The sequence below is a fragment of the Budorcas taxicolor genome, chromosome X (assembly GCF_023091745.1).
Source record: "Budorcas taxicolor isolate Tak-1 chromosome X, Takin1.1, whole genome shotgun sequence".
In the NCBI taxonomy this organism is placed as follows: domain Eukaryota; kingdom Metazoa; phylum Chordata; class Mammalia; order Artiodactyla; family Bovidae; genus Budorcas; species Budorcas taxicolor.
The window spans coordinates 82809383-82827819 of record NC_068935.1 but is presented as its reverse complement, the minus strand read 5'-3'; the positions used below and the strand labels follow the sequence as shown (position 1 = coordinate 82827819).

The following is an 18437-nucleotide window of genomic DNA, read 5'->3' as shown; positions in this document are numbered from 1 at the left end:
TTTAGGATTTGAAATAGCTCAACTGGAATTCCATCATCTCCTCTAGCTTTGTTTGTAGTGATGCTTCTTAAGGCCCACTTGACTTTGCACTCCAGAATGTCTGGCTCTAGGTGAGTGATGACACCATCATGGTTATCTGGGTCATGAAGATCTTTTTTGTATAGTTTTAGATATACATATGTCCCCTTTTACTTCAACCTTCCTCTCACCTCCTACCATCATCCCACCCCTCTAGATTGTCACAGAGCTCTGGGTTGAGTTCCCTGAGTCATACAGTAAATTCCCATTGGCTATCTATTTCACATATGGTAGTGTATATGTTTCCATGTTACTCTCTCCATACAACCCACCCTCTCCTTCTTCCCCTTGACCATAAGTCTGTACTCTGTGTCTGCATCTCTATTGCTGCTGTGCAAACAGGTTCATCAGTACCAACTTTCTAGATTCCATATATATGTGTTAATATACGATATTTGTTTTTCTCTTTCTGTCTTACTTCACTCTATATAATAGGCTCTAGATTCTTCCACCACATTAGAATTGACTCAAATGTGTTCCTTTTTATGGATGAGCAATATTCAATTGTATATATGTACCACAGCTTCTTTATCCATAGTTATTTTTATCTGAGGTGTGTTTCATTATATTCATATCTTATAAATCAAGTGTTAGTTACTCAGTCATGTTTGTGACTCCATAGACTGTAGCCCTATAGGCATCTCTGTCCATGGAATTCTCCAAGCAAAAGTACTGGAATGGGTAACCATTTCCTTCTCCAGAGGATCTTCCGAACCCAGGAGTCAAACTTGGGTGTCCTGCATTTTTGACAGGTTCTTTACTGTTTTTATTTATTGGGAAGCCCCAATAAATAAAATGATTTTTTTTTCTGTCTTGGAGTATTGGCTATAAATTTGATTGATTAGATTCTTTTAAATAACTTGTATTTTAAATTTTAATATGGATGAAATTTTCTATTTTTAAAGTCTCTAAAAGGACCACTTATTTACTCTATGCAGGCTCCCAGTTTGTTTATCTAATATTTATTTTTCAGTCATATAATAATAGCTACTGTCATTATTTTATATATACATAAATATATATATATGCATGTATATACATATATATTTTGTTTATCTAATATTTACTTTTCATTCATATAATAATAACTACTGTCATTTTACATATGTAAATATCAGTTCAGTTCAGTCACTCAATGTAAATACATATATGTATTTGTATATACACACATGCATATATTTATACTTTTAAACTTGGACAAATTCTGGGAGATGGTGAGGGACAGGGAAGTCTGGCATGCTACAGTCCATGGAGTCACAAAGAGTTCGACACAAATTGGTGACTAAACAACAACAACATACCTTTCAAAAAGCATTTCTATCTTTGAGGTACTTTCTCATCTGTAGCAGTACACACTTTGCTTTATTATATAATCTGCTATGTTATTATACAGTTCTTTGCTTCCTGTCTTTCTTCTGTAGTAGATAGTAAGTTGCTTAGAAGCAAAGTTCATATCTTGATCATTAGTATATTCCCAACACCTAGACCTGTACCTGGTCCATAGGGGTTGAGTTGAACCTATCTACCTAATTTAGACCTTCAATTTCATAATATGGTTAGTCATTGGTTACAAATCTATGCTTTGCAGTTGGACTTACCTAGGATGGTAACCTGGCATTTCCACTTACTAGAACAGTGATCTTGAACAAGTTTACTGAGTTTTCCTGAGCAGCAGCTTCCACTCTTATAATATAGGGATGATATAGAACTACCTCGCACAGTTGTTGGGAAGATTAAATGTGATGATATATATGAAATGGCCTGGCACATAAAGTGCCTTAATATTACATGTCCTTCTGATTTTATCTGAACTGTTTTTATTAGTTATAGAAGTCATGAAATGTAAGAAGATGAATAATAAATTAATTTTTTTAATGACAATTTTTGCCCAAAGAAATGATGTTCTTAGCTTTTGGCTCATTCATATATGGGAACTGAGCTCTTTTCCTGTGGAACTCATGGCCTTCCTAGTCTTATTTTGGTGGATAGACTCTTGCTGGCTTGGGATGAATTATGGGGGAAAAGATAGGCCACCATAATCAGCTGCTGGGTTTGCATATCAGCAGAAGTTTCTGAGTGTTTGCTGTTGTATTTTGGCTGTGAATAAAGGCTAACATTTGTCTCTTAGATATAAAGTGCTTGTCAAGTGTAGCCTGAGTGAAAGCCTTCTTTGCTCTTGCCCTGCCAAGGTTTCTCACTTAGGGTTGAGAGGAGCATAACATTTCATGCTTTTTTGGGGATTCTGATGGTTCTGCTGAGTATGATAATCAAAGAATTATGGGTAGAAAGTCAAGGTGATTACTGAGAAGACAATAGGGTAATGGACGCTGTGTTAGATTTGAAGTCAGAGATTCCTGTACTTGATTTCAAAAAGTTTTGTGCTTCTCCACTCTCAGTCTGAATTTCTTCATTTGATATAATAATAATAATAAATGTTTCACAGTGGTGTTTTGAGGAGTTGAAATCATGCAACACAGCAAACAGGCTATCATTAGAGCTATTTTCCTTCCTTCTTGCCTTAGTAAGAAAGAAGTACTCATAAAAATGGTGACTGACTCTAGGTCTATCCACATTACTATAGATGAACCAATTTTGTTCCTTTTATGGCTGAGTAATATTCCACTGTGTATATGTATCACAGGTTCTTTATCCACTCATCTGTTGATGGACATTTAGGTTGCTTCTATGTCCTGGCTATTGTAAATAGTGCTGCAGTAAACATTGGGGATACATGTGTGTTTTTGAATTATGGTTTTCTCAGGGTATATCCCCAATAGAGTGGGATTGCTGGGTCATATGGCAGTTATAGATTCTTAGTTTTTTAAGGAACCTCCATACTCTTCTCCTCAGTGGTGTATCAATTTACATTCCCACCAACAGTGCAAGAAGGTTTTTGTTTTCTCCACATTTTCCTCAGCCTTTAATGTTATACAGAGTGGAATAAGTCAGAAAGAGAAAAACAAATATATATTAATGAATATTTATGGAATCTATAAAGATGGTACAGATGAATCTGTTTGCAGGGTAGGAATACAGATGTAAACATAGAAAATGGACATGTGGATACAGTGGGGTAAGGGAGGGTTGGATGGATTGGGAGAGTAGATTGACATGTATACACTACTATATGTAAAATAGATAGCCAGTGGGAAGCTGCTATATAGCACAGGGAGCTCAGCATGGTGCTCTGTGAGGATTTAGAGAAAGTGGGATATGGGGTAGGGAGGTTCGAGAGGGAAGGGATATATGTATTCATATAGCTGATTTACTTTGTTGTACAACATAAACTAACACCATATTAGAAATCAATTATACTCCAATAAATAAGTAAAAGCAAAAAAAGTAAGTAAAATAGTGGTTGCATTCTTGTGGATAAGAGAATAGGCAGTTGTCACCTACCTGTAGCAGTTTAACCCAGGAAACCACATATGTTTTGTTTAATGATTAGACATAAGACATAGGAGAGAAAAAAGTTGACCTTTGAGTAGTATGAACCATGTTCCCTTTATTTAAACTTAAATTTATTACTGTGGGAGACTAAGATCTACCTTTCCATTAAGGTTTTAGGATTGGCTTTTTGGCTCTCTCTTTCAGGCCACCTGGAAGGACACAGGTATAGATCCTCTTGGAGATAGACAGTTAACTAGATGACCTTTGAAACTCTTAGACCAAGGAACATGAGTATTCTAATGGCTAAGTGTTTAGAGGGTTGCCTGAAAGATTTCCAGCATCACTGTGCATTACTGCATCCAACATTAACTGCTACTTTATGTTATAGAATGGAAATGGGGAAATGTCCATGTTATCTAGATAGACTCCTAAGGAAAGAAAGGGAATGGGAAAAAAAAAAAAAAAGACTAGCATGAAAATACTAATTGTAATTCCTCACTTCTGTATTCATTACAAGAGCTTTTTATCCTTTTGGCTTATTTATACTTCTGCTCACACAAGTAGTTCAGTAGGCTGGGTAATATTATTCCTACTTACAGATGAGAGCAAGGCTCAGAGAACTAGAACAAAGCACATCAAACTGCTTTGATGCTTAGTCTGGTATCGCCATAGGTCTCCTTTTGGATAAGTAAGGTTTTAGGACTGAGTTAATACCATTTAATTACTCTGAAGTTGTTTCAGACCACCACCTTAAGTTAGAGACGTTTACCTCAGGTTTCTGCCTTCATCCGTCCCTCATGCAGACATAGCCCAAGGGACTGGCTGATTTCAGAAAACTTCTCAAATCCTTTCATAGGATCCAGAAGGGCCCTGTCCACATGATAGGAAACCCTACAAAAATAATCCCTAGGAAAAGTCCAAGGAAAATTCAGCTTCACACTGACTCTGTTAAGCAATAAATAATAATTTACACATGCAGTTTAATCTTGAAGATTCAGACTTCTACCTTCTTGTTTCTGCCAACTACTGACATGTGTTGCATTATTTCTCTTGGGTCTTTTCAGTTTGGAGACCACCAGGGACCATGTTCTGCCCATCGACTATTACTTTCCACCCCAGAAGACCTGCCTGATTTGTGGGGATGAAGCTTCTGGCTGTCACTATGGAGCTCTCACTTGTGGAAGCTGCAAAGTCTTTTTTAAAAGAGCCGCTGAAGGTAAAGGATCTTGGACACTCACTGTTCTCTCCCTTTCTCTTCTAAAAAGAGACACCAGTCTATCAGGACTCAGAATTTTATGATCTCTGGGACAAAGTCACTGGCAGTGTTGGTTCAAAGAACCTAAGAGCCTTAAAAAGTCAATTTTCGTACTTGCTGGACCCCTGTCTTTGGCAGCCTTGTTAGTACAGGCAATGAAGTTGGTCCCAGCTGGTGCTTGGGGCTTGGTGGGTCCTAGGAACAAAAGAAAAAATTAATTATTTGAAAAGATTTAATTTCCTCCTTGCTTGTGTTCCATTCTCCTGCCTAGTGAGGGAAAAAATGTCCTTATTAGAGAGGTTAGAAGTGGAGAAATCCAGACCAAGTCCCCAGCCTGTACTCTGTGGTGAATACAAGACTATTCCTTAGTGAAGGCTTCCTGGCCTCAGCCCCAGAAAGGAAGTGTTCTCACTGTTCAGCAGACCATCAGTCTATGCACCTGCTCCCTCCTGCTGCTGCCTCCTTGGGGCCTTTTTGCATTAATAGCTCCTAGGTAGATAAGTATCCAAAGTGATAAGAAAGTTTTATTCTCTCCCTCAGACCCTGTTCAATAGCCCATAACCCTAAGCTAAGTTGTATCTTGTATTTGGCTAAGTGGCCTCAAAAACTGGCTCCTTAGTGTTATTTAGCTTAAAATAATTAATATCTGCTTAGCCCCAAGAGGTGTTCAGGTTACATCTTACAGCAGGAAGACCTCCTACACTTCCAAACCTCCTATATATGCTATTGCCTCCTTCCTTTCCAATCTCCCTAGGCTTAAGCCTCCTACCCATCCACTTCACTCCCCATCCTGTACTAAGTATTCCTTCTTGAAAGCACACTAATGAACAGCTTCTAGACAGAGATGCTCTGCTCTGGGAGCAGACTCAGTTGCTAAACACCAGTATCTATTCCTGCCTCCACTTCTCACAAAAGAAGTACTTCCTGCCAAGACATTTTTCTTCCTTCTCACTGGCCTGGAAATTTTAAGTCAGAACTGAAAGAGACACCCTTTCCTTATATAAAGCTATAATCTCTGAGGACAGTCTTAAAAGTGGCAGGTATATTGGCCACACCTTTCAGCAGGAATGTGGTGACACCCATCAGAGGACAGCAGAAGCACCACAGAGTTCTTGGCAACTAGAGAAAAATTAGAAAGTGTGTGCTCTTTAACTGGTCTCCCTATTGATAGCCAATTGGAATGATGATTATCTTTTCACCATTTTGGCCAGGTGAAAGAAATACCTATAAAATGGAAACCTATTTTGTTGTCTTCTAGTTCCCCAGGCAATAAGAAGACAGATACCATTTAGCATTAAAGAAAGCACGCTGCATGTTCCACCCATAACCCTGAGTGACACATTGCTACTGCTTAAACTGAGCAATATGAGGTCCAGTGCCCCAGTGCCCAGGCATAGGCAGTTTGGAAAGAGACAGAGATCAGTGTCTTCGTTCCTTAAGATTACTCACAAAAAGATGGTTGTCAGAAAAGGAAATGAGGAGTAGCGCCAAAGATTTCAGATCACCCCAATATCTCCAGTAAGAACTTGCCTCTTTCCCATACCTTGGCTTCAGTTAAGCCCTATCTATAGAGCAGAAAAGGAACCATAGCACCCATCAAAAGCAATGTGTCAGTAAGCCCAGGCACCACAGTAATAGCAACTATATCCGATGGGAAAAGAGTTCAAGAAAGTAAGCAAAAAGCAAATTCAATAGTTAGATAGATTAGATTGTATTTGATGCTGCCTCTGGGTTTTAAAAATCTGGGTCACGATATTGTTGTTTTTGAAAAACTGTGGAAATGATCAACTATATTGTGAAAGGGAAGATTTTGCTGTCATAACATATTCCACATGGGAGCTTTCTACAGAAATTAGGGCTGAAGGAGGGAGGCAGGCAGAAGGGCAGCTGGCAGGGCTGCTTGGGAGGAGCTCTACTATTATGTGGATCTTGGACTATTTGAGACCAAGGAAGCTGGGAGAGGGGTGATCACTCAAATTGCCAAGCATTTGGAAATCCAGCAAGGTCTCAAAATTCTTCAGACCCTAGAATCACTTGTTAGAGAAAGTTGGTAATATTTTCTTTGAGAAAATGAGCCTCTGTGAGCTCATGGAGCCAAATGCTCTAAACTCCTCGAAATATTAAAATCTTCAGTGGGTTCTTTACAAAACTATCTAGCCCATTGGTTCCTTTGGAATGCGAACCCCAGCTTCCATTTCTGAGCCCTTTGAGGGACAGGAGAAAGTGATTTAAAAAACATGAAACAAAGCAAAAAGAAAAAAAGTATTGGTGTTTTCTTTTACCTTTAAAGTTTGGTGGCTGCAGTTTACTGCCATTATTATCTCTATTTGAAGGCAGGGGGCTGTCTTATTACCTGCAGAGCATTTATTGATTTTTTTTTTCATTTTTACAATGCATCTTTATTGCCCAATTGGCCTTTCTAAAGGTGATTCTGAATCTGCCTTGTTGAAACTTGGAATTCCACCTGTCTTGGAGGGAGTGGGAGAACAAATCTTTTCTTCCTAATTTGTTTGTTGTTGTCAGTTAACTCAGATGGAGTATTCAGAGTGTTGATTACCACTTTATTCAGGGTTTCAGAAATCTTTGGACTGGGCACAGGTACAAGACTTAAAAGCCTGGCACGTCAGAAAAAAATCCATTTCTAGCTTTGGTAGTTCATAAACCATGAGGCTTTAATGCTGTCATTGGTGCAAGACTCAGCAAAGAGTCGATTGTAATCTAGCCAGGTTTTCCTGTTGAGGAAGAAGAGAAGAGAGCCTCACATTTTCTCATTGTCAGTATTGCTGGGAGTTTAGGGTGAAGGTGAAGCTAGTCAAGGAAGAATCTGCTTATTTGGGGATTAAAAATGATGATAAAAAACAACTGTAGGCCATGGGGATTAAAATCATTAAAACCTGCTTGATGGAAGCTTATTAAAAGAATGTGTGTGTGTGTGTGCATGTGTGTCTAGGTATGTGCTGTTGAGAGGATGGTCTCTGGGTTTGAAACAAGCATGTAGAGAATTAGCTAGTGGTGGTGGGTGGGATGAGTGGGAAGGTGAAAGGGAAGGCGTGTTGGATGTTATCAAAAAGACCAGGAAGTCAAAGGAAGGTGATATCCTTGAGCAGAGTAGAGGCTCAGAAGGGGGTTAGTTTTGTGACATTGGCTAAGAAAATTTCCCAGTTGGGACCTCAGTTTTCCCTGTCTGTAAAATAAGGGAGTTAAACTAAGATACTTTTAAAATGCCCTTTCAGCTTAGACTTTTTATGACAATTCTACAAATAACAAACACCATCACTGTTATTTCAGCAAACATGTGCATTTATACCTGTATGCACATTTGGTTTTGCCTTCCTAGAAGATGGTGAATCCTAGCTCCCATCTCTTACAAAAACCAATCTTCAGATGAGGATAGAGCCAGCTCAGAGAGTGCACTGTGGATGGGCTGAGTTAAAAGTCAGGACTCAGATTCCCTCTTCTCCCGGCACTATGACCATGGCTGGATAACTTCCTTTCTTTTCCATTTTCTCATCTGGAAAATCAGGATATGAATCCTCATCTCTACCTCATCATGTTTCAAAGAGGGTTAATTAATTCATCATGTGCATTATGTGCTCAAGAATTTACTATTTTTCAGACATTTTCTAGTAAAACATTGGAGATTGTACATCCATTTGTTTTGTACGCATGGAGCACTGTTTGGTACACATCATAAAATTGAAACTGTAGTTTACATTCTGAACTCAAAGAATTACACCATCCTCACTGATGTTTACAATATGTCCCAATTTAGTATCCTTGGCAAATTTTATATAAGTATGGCTTTGATTCTCTCTCTCTCCCCAGGTTTCTGTGAGGGAAGAAATGTAAGTGAACCCTCATTGAACTCTTTCTGTCCTTTAAATCTACTCTTTCCCACCTCAACTCATGTGGAATCGAATGTTACTTCTTGTTTGGAGTCTTGCAGAGAGTTTTTGGTGCATATCAGTGTCCTCTTCACTCCCTGACTTTAGGAGTAACATTTCCCAGGGGCAAGTTAGCTATGTTAGGAGGATCTAATTGCAACTTTGTGTGTGCATGTTAAGTCGCTTCAGTCCTGTCTGACTCTTTGCGACCCTATGGGCTGTAGCCTGCCAGGCTCCTCGGTCCACAGAATTCTCTGGGAAAGAATACTGGAGTGGGTTGCCATTCCCTCCTCCAGGGGATCTTCCCTACCCAGAGATGGAGCCCAAGTCTCTTATGTCTCCTGTATTGGCAGGCGTTTTTTGTTTGTTTGTTTGTTTGTTTTTTACCACTATCTCCACCTATAAAGTCCTACTTGTAACTTCAAAAGGGCCTCCATCGGGTGTCTTTGGCCAAGAAGTTGACTGATCCTTATTGCATGAGTCTTAGAGATTTTTTTTTCAGAAAGCTCATAGTATCTTTTATCTGTCTCTGATTTTTTTTTTTAAATATCATAGCCAGACTTTAATTAGGGGTCAGCAAACATTTTTCTGTGAAGGGCCAGATAGTAACAGACTTTGTGGCCTATATAGTCTCTGATGCTATTATTCAACTCTGCCTTTGCAGCATGAAAACAGTCCTAGACAAAACCAATGGGTGTGGCTGTGCTCCAGTAAAACTTTATGGGCACTGAAATTTATATTTCATTCAGTTTTCACATGCCTTCAAATACTATTTTTTTAATTTTTTTCAGCTACGTTAAATCTAAAATTCATTATCAGTTCTTGGAGAATGAATTTTCCAAAAAGAAAAAGCACATTAAATTTGGCTTGTGAATTTTTGCTGTTTGTCGACTCTTGCTTTAGATGGTCACTGGTCTGCTTACAAATCTGCATAGTAAATTTGGCTCTTTCTGGTCTCTGTTGTCTTAGTAACTCTCTAGATTATCTAATTTTAAACATTCTTCTGATATGGCCAGTGAAAGTTTGTATACCTTGCTTCCCTAGAATGTTTAGGTCCTGAGCATTTTTTCACTAAATAGGGGAAAAAAAAAAAAAAAAAAACATTCTTGGAATGCTAGAAGAAGATACTTTTTTCTGATGATCTGGTATATCACTCAACCTTGCAATACCCAGAGGAGAAACTGAAAATATTCCACATAATTTTTAGGCTTTTGTACTGTAACCATGTGGATAATTATAAAATATGTATGAGTGAATTTGCTGGATGCCACATAGTAGTAATAGTTAAGTCGCTAAGTTGTGTCCGACTCTTGTGACCCCGTAAACTGTAGCCTGCCAGGCTCTTCTGTCCATGGGATTCTCCAGGCAAGAATACTAGAGTTGGTTGCCATTTCCTTCTCCAGAGGATCCAGGAGTCGAACCCAGGTCTCCTGCATTGCAGGTAGATTCTTTACCGACTGAACTATGAGGGAAGCCCTCGGATGCCACATATAACCCAGATAGTATAGAAGAAGGTAGATTTGAGGACTATCTGGTATGAAGTGTTATGGAAAAGTTCTCTGTCTCAGAGAAAGTAGGGCCCAGGTGGCCAGCTGAGTTATGAATTTACCATATATTTCCCTATGATTATTTGTCTTTACACATTTGTTGGCTTAATTCTGGTCTTCCTCATAATAAGACTAGACCACAGGCCTGCAGAATAAATAATTTAGCTCTATAACTCATTCTAGTTGATGCTCACCTAAGTCTCTTATTAGAGCCCAATTTGGGGGCCATGTCAAGAATTTGCCATTGCTGATATATAAGGCCCTGTGGCTGATAATTTATAGCAAATGCATTTAATGAAACAATGATTAACAAGGAGTTTCTGTGTCACCTGCAAGGCCGCGTGAGTCCATTGTCTCCCTTTACCTTGCCTTACTATTCCCAAATATGTTCTATTTTTAAAGCCCATCCATATACTGCAGCCAGAAGTTTTGTTTTTGTTTTTGTTTTTGTTTTTAATCCCCAGAGAATCTCTTGGTAATTATGATACTCTGGGTGGTAGATTTTAGCAGTTGGCTGCTATTGCACAGGTAAGTGTTAGACCCACTTTTTCTTCAGAGGTAGGAGTTACTTCTTATTTCTGTAGTCTCTAGTCTAGTCCCATGGCAACCAACACACTGTCCCTCATAACAACTGAATTCTGGGAGAATTCATTATTTCAAAAAGCAATCTCTTCAGTTATAATAGCCATGTGTGCATACTTCTGGAAGCTATTATTCAAGTGTTCACACTCCTCTTCAGAGCTAGCAACTGCTCTCAGAATTCCAAGGAGGCAGGTAAGTTTTGTACCTTTCAGAAGAGAGCACAGAAAAGGGAACTTCCCTCTATCCAGAAAAGGAAACTGAGAGTTGGAGTTAATGATTATTTATAAAGGGAGCAAGGATTAGAATTCTCAGTCCATTTATTTCTAGTCCATGTTGTGGCTCCTGATGCATCCCATTGGAATTACCACAGCTTCTGGCTACACTGGTGCCTATATTTTACTGAATACTTCATAAGAACTGGCCTGGTAGTAATCTGTCTTGTGTTCAGTCAGTATATATTTGCTGGATAATTACTACACATGGGATATTAGGCTCACATACTCAAGATACAGATCCTTCCTGAAGGAACGTATTGATCATAACCCTGGACACCTTTAAATTTCTTCAGTCATATTTCATTTCCATCTGAACTTCCCAACCACCTGGAACAAGGGGAGAGGTCATCCTCCTGATTTTCCATGTAAGCAAACTGATTTTTTTTTTTCAGTTAATCAACAGTTAGTAAGTGAAGTGGTGGTAGTTTAGTTGCTAAGTCCTGTCCAACTCTTTGAGACCCCATGGCCTGTAGCCTGCCAAGCTTCTTTGTCCATGGGATTCTCCAGGCAAGAATACTGGAGTGGGTTGCCATTTCCCTCTCCAGAAGTAAGTGGAGCATCTGGATTTAAAGCCAGGTTTTCTGGGTCCAAAGGTAGCAGTCACTCTCTTATGGCACAGCTACCTCTCAAATATATAAACATACTAACCTAAAGCAGAAGGAAAGTGCAAACAAGAAAGACAACAGTGAAGAGAAACAACAGAATCAGAAATTAAAGAAGAAAAACTTTAAGTACTATGGGGAGAAACCAGTGAGTAACACTAACATCACAGGGAATGTTCTTCCTTAAAACAAACAAACAAACTTATAATAGCTAGTGGTTCACGAGAAACTCTTCATTAGTTAGGGTCAGTGACAGGCACTCCAGTGTTCTTGCCTGGAGAATCCCAGGGATGGGGGAGCCTGGGTGGGCTGCCATCTATGGGGTCGCACAGAGTCGGACATGACTGAAGCAACTTAGCAGCAGAAGCAGCAGCAGGGGCATGTGAGTGATAGTCTTTCCACTAGCTGCTAATGTTCAGAGGGAAAGTTCTGATTCTGGTGAAACCAGGCTCAGTATCTCCTTAATTCACTCTCATCACAGAACCACAGAACAGGGAGCATGATTTAACACCCAGGCTCATGAGAATTTTAATTCTCATTGCCAAGCTGAAGAACTCAGACAGTATGTATAGATACAAATATTAGAATCATGTTCCTAGACTCTTTGCTTTGAGCCTACTTGGAGAAGTATACCACATAATGTTTTCTATGGGGCCAGGAGAAAGAAAACTCCATTCCCCTCCTCTTTGATGTCATAAACCAGAAAATATTGTCTTTCAGGACAGGGCTAAAAACTCACAGAGACAAAATCGTGTTCTCTTTTGTCAAGGTTTTTATTGTCCTTCCTCTCTTGGGATACCTGATAGTGTGGATGGACCATGATTTCACTGTGGTACCTGGATGTGGGCCCTGGAGACTGTGGACCTCTTACAGGTTCATAAGTTAAATAATCACATTTCTATAGTTCCCTGTTCACAAGGTCCTTCACTTTCTCAGCATTGATTCAGCCAAGAGATATTTAATGAAAAGACTTAAAAGATTCAGTGCTTTGAACCACAGTATCTTTAAATGCTAACCTGCTATAAATTAAAAGAAGAGAACTTAAAAATCTAAACATTTGACCAAGCTATTTTTTAAAGAGGAAACTGAAGCCCAGAGAGAGAGGAAGTGACTTTCCTAGGTTCATAGAACATATAAATGGCAGAAATGAAGGTTTTCCAGTAGTTTCTTATTTCTTGTCTGAGGAGTTCTCCAGCCTCACAGCTTCAGAGATTGTTGCCTTGGCACCTCCAAGAATTATGTGAGGCAACAATAAATCTTTATCTTGACTGCAGGGATAGCTAAAATGTCTATTTGATGACTGGCACTTTCCCCAGATAACATCCGTTTATTCAACACAGTCGGTGTTTATTTGTTGTGTGCACTAGACCTTCACAAGGCACAGGAAATAAGAGATAATAACAAAAACTAGTTATTGCATACTCAGTAAGTATTAGTTGTTTTGTAGACATTTTCTCATTCAGTCCTCACAATAACCCTATGAAGTGGGTATTATCATTTGTCCCATTCACAAATGAAGGAATTGAGGCACAGAGGAGTTAAAGTGACTTGCTCAAAGTCGTATGACATTTTAGTGACTATAGAGTGAACATGGCACAGAGTTTCCCACATAATGGGCTTCCCAGGTGGCTCAGTAGTAAAGAATCCTCCTGCCAATGCAGGAGATGTGGGTTTGTTCCCTGATTCAGGAATATTCCTTTAGAAGGAAATGGCAACCCACTCCAGTATTCTTGCCTGGGAAATCACATGGACAGAGGAGCCTTGTGGGCTATAGTCCATGGGGTCACAAAGAGTCAGACACAACAACTTAGTGACTAAACATCAACAACAACAATAGTCTGCCAGGTACAAAAGATAGGAAGTGAACTTTAGGAATATTGAACAGACTGCCCAAAGACAGGGCTGCATGAAAGCAGGATACTTGTTTAAGGAACATTCTGGAGTCCAGAGATGGTTGAGGGGAACCTCATCAGATGCAACAGATCCCTTGATCAGCCATCAATTGGCCTTTTATGCCTGTTCCCCACCCCAACCTTGTGCCAATGCTGAGTTGTACATCGCTATCCTACTCTACTTTCTGGGCTTTTTGGAAGCATGCTTCTATCTAGATAGTAGAATGAAATGCAGTGAAAGAGGAGCAGATTCTATCTACCATTCCTTCTTTTCACTTCAAAATTCCATTTAAATAATGAAAGTGTTGAGCTAAATGATCTTGAATATTTTAGCAATAAATCTATAACAGCCTAAATCTTTTTAACAATAAATCTCTAAAATTTTATGGATACTTCAGATATTTCCATGGGCCAGCCATTCACTTATAAGCATCAACCTTGTAAAATAGACCCAAGTTCAATCCTGGCTCCAAATTAGATAGATATTGGGCCTTGAGCAACTCGTGTAATTTTGTGCCTCTGTGAGTATAGTAATAGGTCACAGGGTTATTGTAAGAGCTAAATAATATGTAGCATAGCTCATATTAGCACAGCCCAATAAGTTTTTATTCCATCTACTGAAATGGAGCTATGGTCATTAGTACACATACACTTATGATGTCCCTTGGGTAGCATAGAGGAGAGGTGGCAGATAGTATTTATGGCAGTTCCCTGGTAAAGAAGGCCTTCGGTTGGTGTAAGGTTCTCAAACAACCACTTATCTTCAGTGTTACTTAATTGGTGATCTAAAGGTCCAATTGCATTTGTATAAGAACATAGCAAAAGTTAATCTCTTCCTCTTTCCTCTTTGTCTCCCAGGGCACTATGAATAACATTTCCCAGAAAGCCCAGCATGCATGTGTCCATTCCCTCTCTTGACTTTTGGGCTTTGCACATGAAGGTGTCAGAGCTCTCTGTGTATTTTTGTCTGCAACAAGATTTGTCTGACCTCCCTGGTAAATTCAGATCCACAGCCACAGGCCAGGAGAAAAGCTAACAAAGTTCATAAATTATCCTCCACATTCTTCAGCCATTGGTTTCCCTCATCTAGCCAGAGGTGTGTCTTAAAAGTATGTTGGGGCCAGATTCAATAGAAACCTGAGCCAGCACCTGTGTAAATACAATTTTAAAGCTTCTTTTCCTGAAGCCAGATGGGTATTTTTTAAAACCAAGCTGGGTTGTATTTTATCTAGAGCACTGTCTCCTACATTCTTAGTGCTTTGGAACCTTTGGAGAAATGTAGTCTGGTTGTACTATTATTGCTTTGTTATTTGTGAGGGAGGGGCATTTCTTTCAAAAATCAGATAATGCTTTAGTGTGGCCTGTGACTTCACCGTGTATAAAATGAAACTCTGCTCATGATTCATCATTCATTCTGCTTCCCATAGATTGACATCCATACCCACTCTTCAGTATCAGTCCTATTAAAAGTCAGCCAGCCCACATGTAACATACTGCTGCTGCTAAGTCGCTTCAGTCACGTCCAACTCTGTGCAACCCTATAGACGGCAGCCCACCAGGCTCCCCCGTCCCTGGGATTCTCCAGGCAAGAACACTGGAGTGGGTTGCCATTTCCTTCTCCAATGCATGAAAGCAAAAAGTGAAAGTGAAGCCGCTCATTTGTGTCCGACTCTTGCGACCCCATGGACTGCAGCCTACCAGGCTCCTCCATCCATGGGATTTTCCAGGCAAGAGTACTGGAATGGGGTGCCATCACCTTCTCCAATGTAACATACTACTTATCACTAACTCCTAACTGAATCATCTTTAGATCTTGTCCAAAACCCTATATATAGAGAAGGGAGGTTAACATCTTGCCTAGGGCCTGGAGGGGGCTCATCAGTAAGTGGATATCCAATCCTTGATGTCCCTTAGCTCTGCTCAGCTTCAAAACAGAGACAGGATCCTTCATTTATGTTGCTTATGATTAAAGGCTTCCTGCTTCCCAATGTCCTACAGGGCCTCTTCTGCCACCCCACCTCTACAGCCTCCATGGCTCTCTAGAAACTTCTGTAATCATGTCACTCAGAAGATTTTCTTGTCTCTTTTGCAATTTCAAGAGGACTAGTCAGCAACATTTGGTTGCTAAATAATCTGCCTGCAGTGCGGGAAATGTGGGTTCAATCCCTGGGTCAGGAAAATCCCCTAGAGAAGGAAATGGCAACCCACTCCAGTATTCTTGCCTAGGAAATCCCATGGACAGAGGAGCCTCATGGGCTACAGTCAATGGGATCACAGAGAGTCAGGCATGACTTAGCAACTAAACAATAGTTAGCAAGTTTAGGTTAGATTGTGCTTCCATGAGAGCAGAGATAGATGCAGGAAACAATAGAAAGGACTATCGAGATGTGGAATAATTTCTCACCTAACTAGTTAAACCCTGCAAAAATAAAGTGTTTTTTACTCAGAAGCCTTATTGATACAGGAGTAAAAGACTTGATTTGAGTCCAGTGTTTGTTAACTCTGTGATCTTGGGAAAATGACATGTCATCCCTGAGCTTTAGTTTTCTTGCTTGTAAAATTGGGATAATGATGACCACTAGAAAAATTCTAAGGATTACATGAGATAAAGTAACTAGAAGTTTGCTTACATAGTGCCAGACTTCCTAAAAAGGTGAATCAAATAATGTTGACAATGCCTCTTAATGTGTGAATGAGAAATCAGCTCCATGTCAAATTTCAGCATGTGTTCCAGTGGTCCTATTATTTCACTCTAGAAATGCAGGTATAAGTTAAATAATTCACCTGTTGCTATTTACATGGATAGTTTGATAGTAATTATTTTTAGACATATGACATATTTCAGACATAAATCAGACTGTAATAGTTTTGCAGCTTTGTAGACATATTCATTCCCAAGTACCAAAGACCTAAAAGGAGTTCACTAGAGCTGTGAAGGATAGAACAGAGATAGGCAACACAGGGCTCCCTGGTACCTGTCTCTTAGTTAGAGGGGACTTCAGACTATAGGCATTTGTGACTCCAGTGTCAGGGAAGAAGAGCTGGAGGTAGACTAGAAGAGGAGGAAGAAGAGGAAGAGTAGCTTTTACTCATTCATTTTGTTAAAAGCATGCATATATTGTATGAGTCCCTGTATGAGTCCAGAGATGAGTGTGAGATGGCCCTGTCCTCAGAGAGCTTCTGGTCTGATGGACATACCCTCCAAGGTCAGCTAAAGTTTTATACTACAAAGGGTATTTGAGTGCAGCAGAAGCAGTATGATGGGACAGGGGAGAGAAAAATATACAGGCATAGCTCCCTATACCTAAGCACAGCTCTGACCAAGATTGGCACAGTTTGAGGGGCCTATTCCCATCAGCAGGTCTGGAAGCCTTATCAACAACAAAAGATAATGATGGTAATAATTATAGCAGCTAATATTTACTGAACATTTTCTTTGTGTTAGATGCTATACTAAATGCTTGCTTAATCTTCACAACAATGTTATGAAGTAATAGATATTCTTACAACCTTTATTTTACAAATGGGGAAACTAAGACTCAAAGACTAAGAGAATAAGGAGGGAACTAACTCATCTCAATTCAACAAACATTCAGCATCTACTGTATGCTAGGCCTGTGCTAAGTGCTAAGGAGAGATGAGTAAAACATATTCTCAGTCCAATGGGAGCAAACCAATAAGTACACAGTTAGGTTAATATGTTTCAGGCCTTCTGCTTGATGCTGGAAACTCACTGATGAATGACACACAGTTTTACCTGCAAAGATCTCAAAGTTTACTGGGGGATATCAGTGTGGAAACAAATATTATGTTCTGCTGAGAGAAGTGTCATAAGGGTAAGTACAAAATGGAAAAGAGATTGTACAACAAATGATTGGTTTACATCAGAGCCCCAAGGAAGCATGCTCACACTTTCCCCTTCCTTACCTTTACTCAGACTTCTCCCCCCTCTGCTTCAAGTGCCTTTTCTTAAGTCCCACCTTCCTTCAAGGCTTCACTCAAGTGCCCACTCCTCCATGAAGCTTCCACCCCATCAAAAGGCATCCTATTCTTTCCTGTACCCCCTCTCTTTTGCTCATGTCAACTTGACCCAATCTTTACTTGGTAATCCTTCTTCCTTGTTAATCTATCCATTATGCTTCTATGGGGTCATAGGGAAATGCCAGAAATTTAGACACATATCCAATAAGAGGATGGTCAGTCTCTAAGAGCAAGCTCTTATATGATTCTGTGAGCATTTGACATCCGTGTTGCTAGAATCACCTGTGAATGACCTGATCCCTCTTTGGAGCAGAATGTGATTGGTGTATTGCTTCGAGGAGACTGTCATTGTTCCGAAGTTTGCTATCACCAGTGAATATGTACAGAGAATAGAGCCTGCAGATAAGCTGTCCTCTGATTAGCTTCAGACATGTTCCAAGCAGCTAGGATGTGGTAGATTTAGCCTTAGAAAATTCACTTGACCTTTCTAAGCCTCAGTTAATTCATCTATAAAATGGAGGTAATATAGTGGTTGAAAAAGCCAAAGGAAATGATGCTTGTGAAAACAGTGTGTAAACTGAAAATTATTCTTTGAGTATTAGTTTCTGGGAGATCTCCTTATCATCATTCAGGACAATCATGCCAATGTTATATAAATACTTGCCTCTGACATCTCTGAAAACCCTTTGCAAAGAGTTGTCTGTAGGAGAAACAGTTTAATTTGCAAATTTCTGCTTTATTTGCATGTACATAAAGTACATCTGCAGTCACACCAGAATGATTGCCTCTTTGAAATACCTATCAAGAATCCTCAAAATGAATTTTATCCCCCCCCCCCCCCCCCGGCAAATAGTCTATCACAAAGATAACCTCCAAATTCACTGACAGTATGTCCAACCACTTTTACAAGATATATGGTTAGGTAGATAATTTTATTTAGACAGGTAATTA

General features: G+C 39.6%; 1 protein-coding gene across 1 annotated transcript in view; it reads left to right on the top strand.

Moving 5' to 3' along the window:
* Window positions 1–18437, top strand: part of AR (androgen receptor) — a 195939-nt gene that overhangs the window by 113791 nt on the left and 63711 nt on the right. Inside the window, exon 2 of the mRNA XM_052663544.1 lies at window positions 4533–4684. Within this exon, the coding sequence (XP_052519504.1) occupies window positions 4533–4684 (152 nt within the window). The remainder of the gene's footprint in view (window positions 1–4532; window positions 4685–18437) is intronic.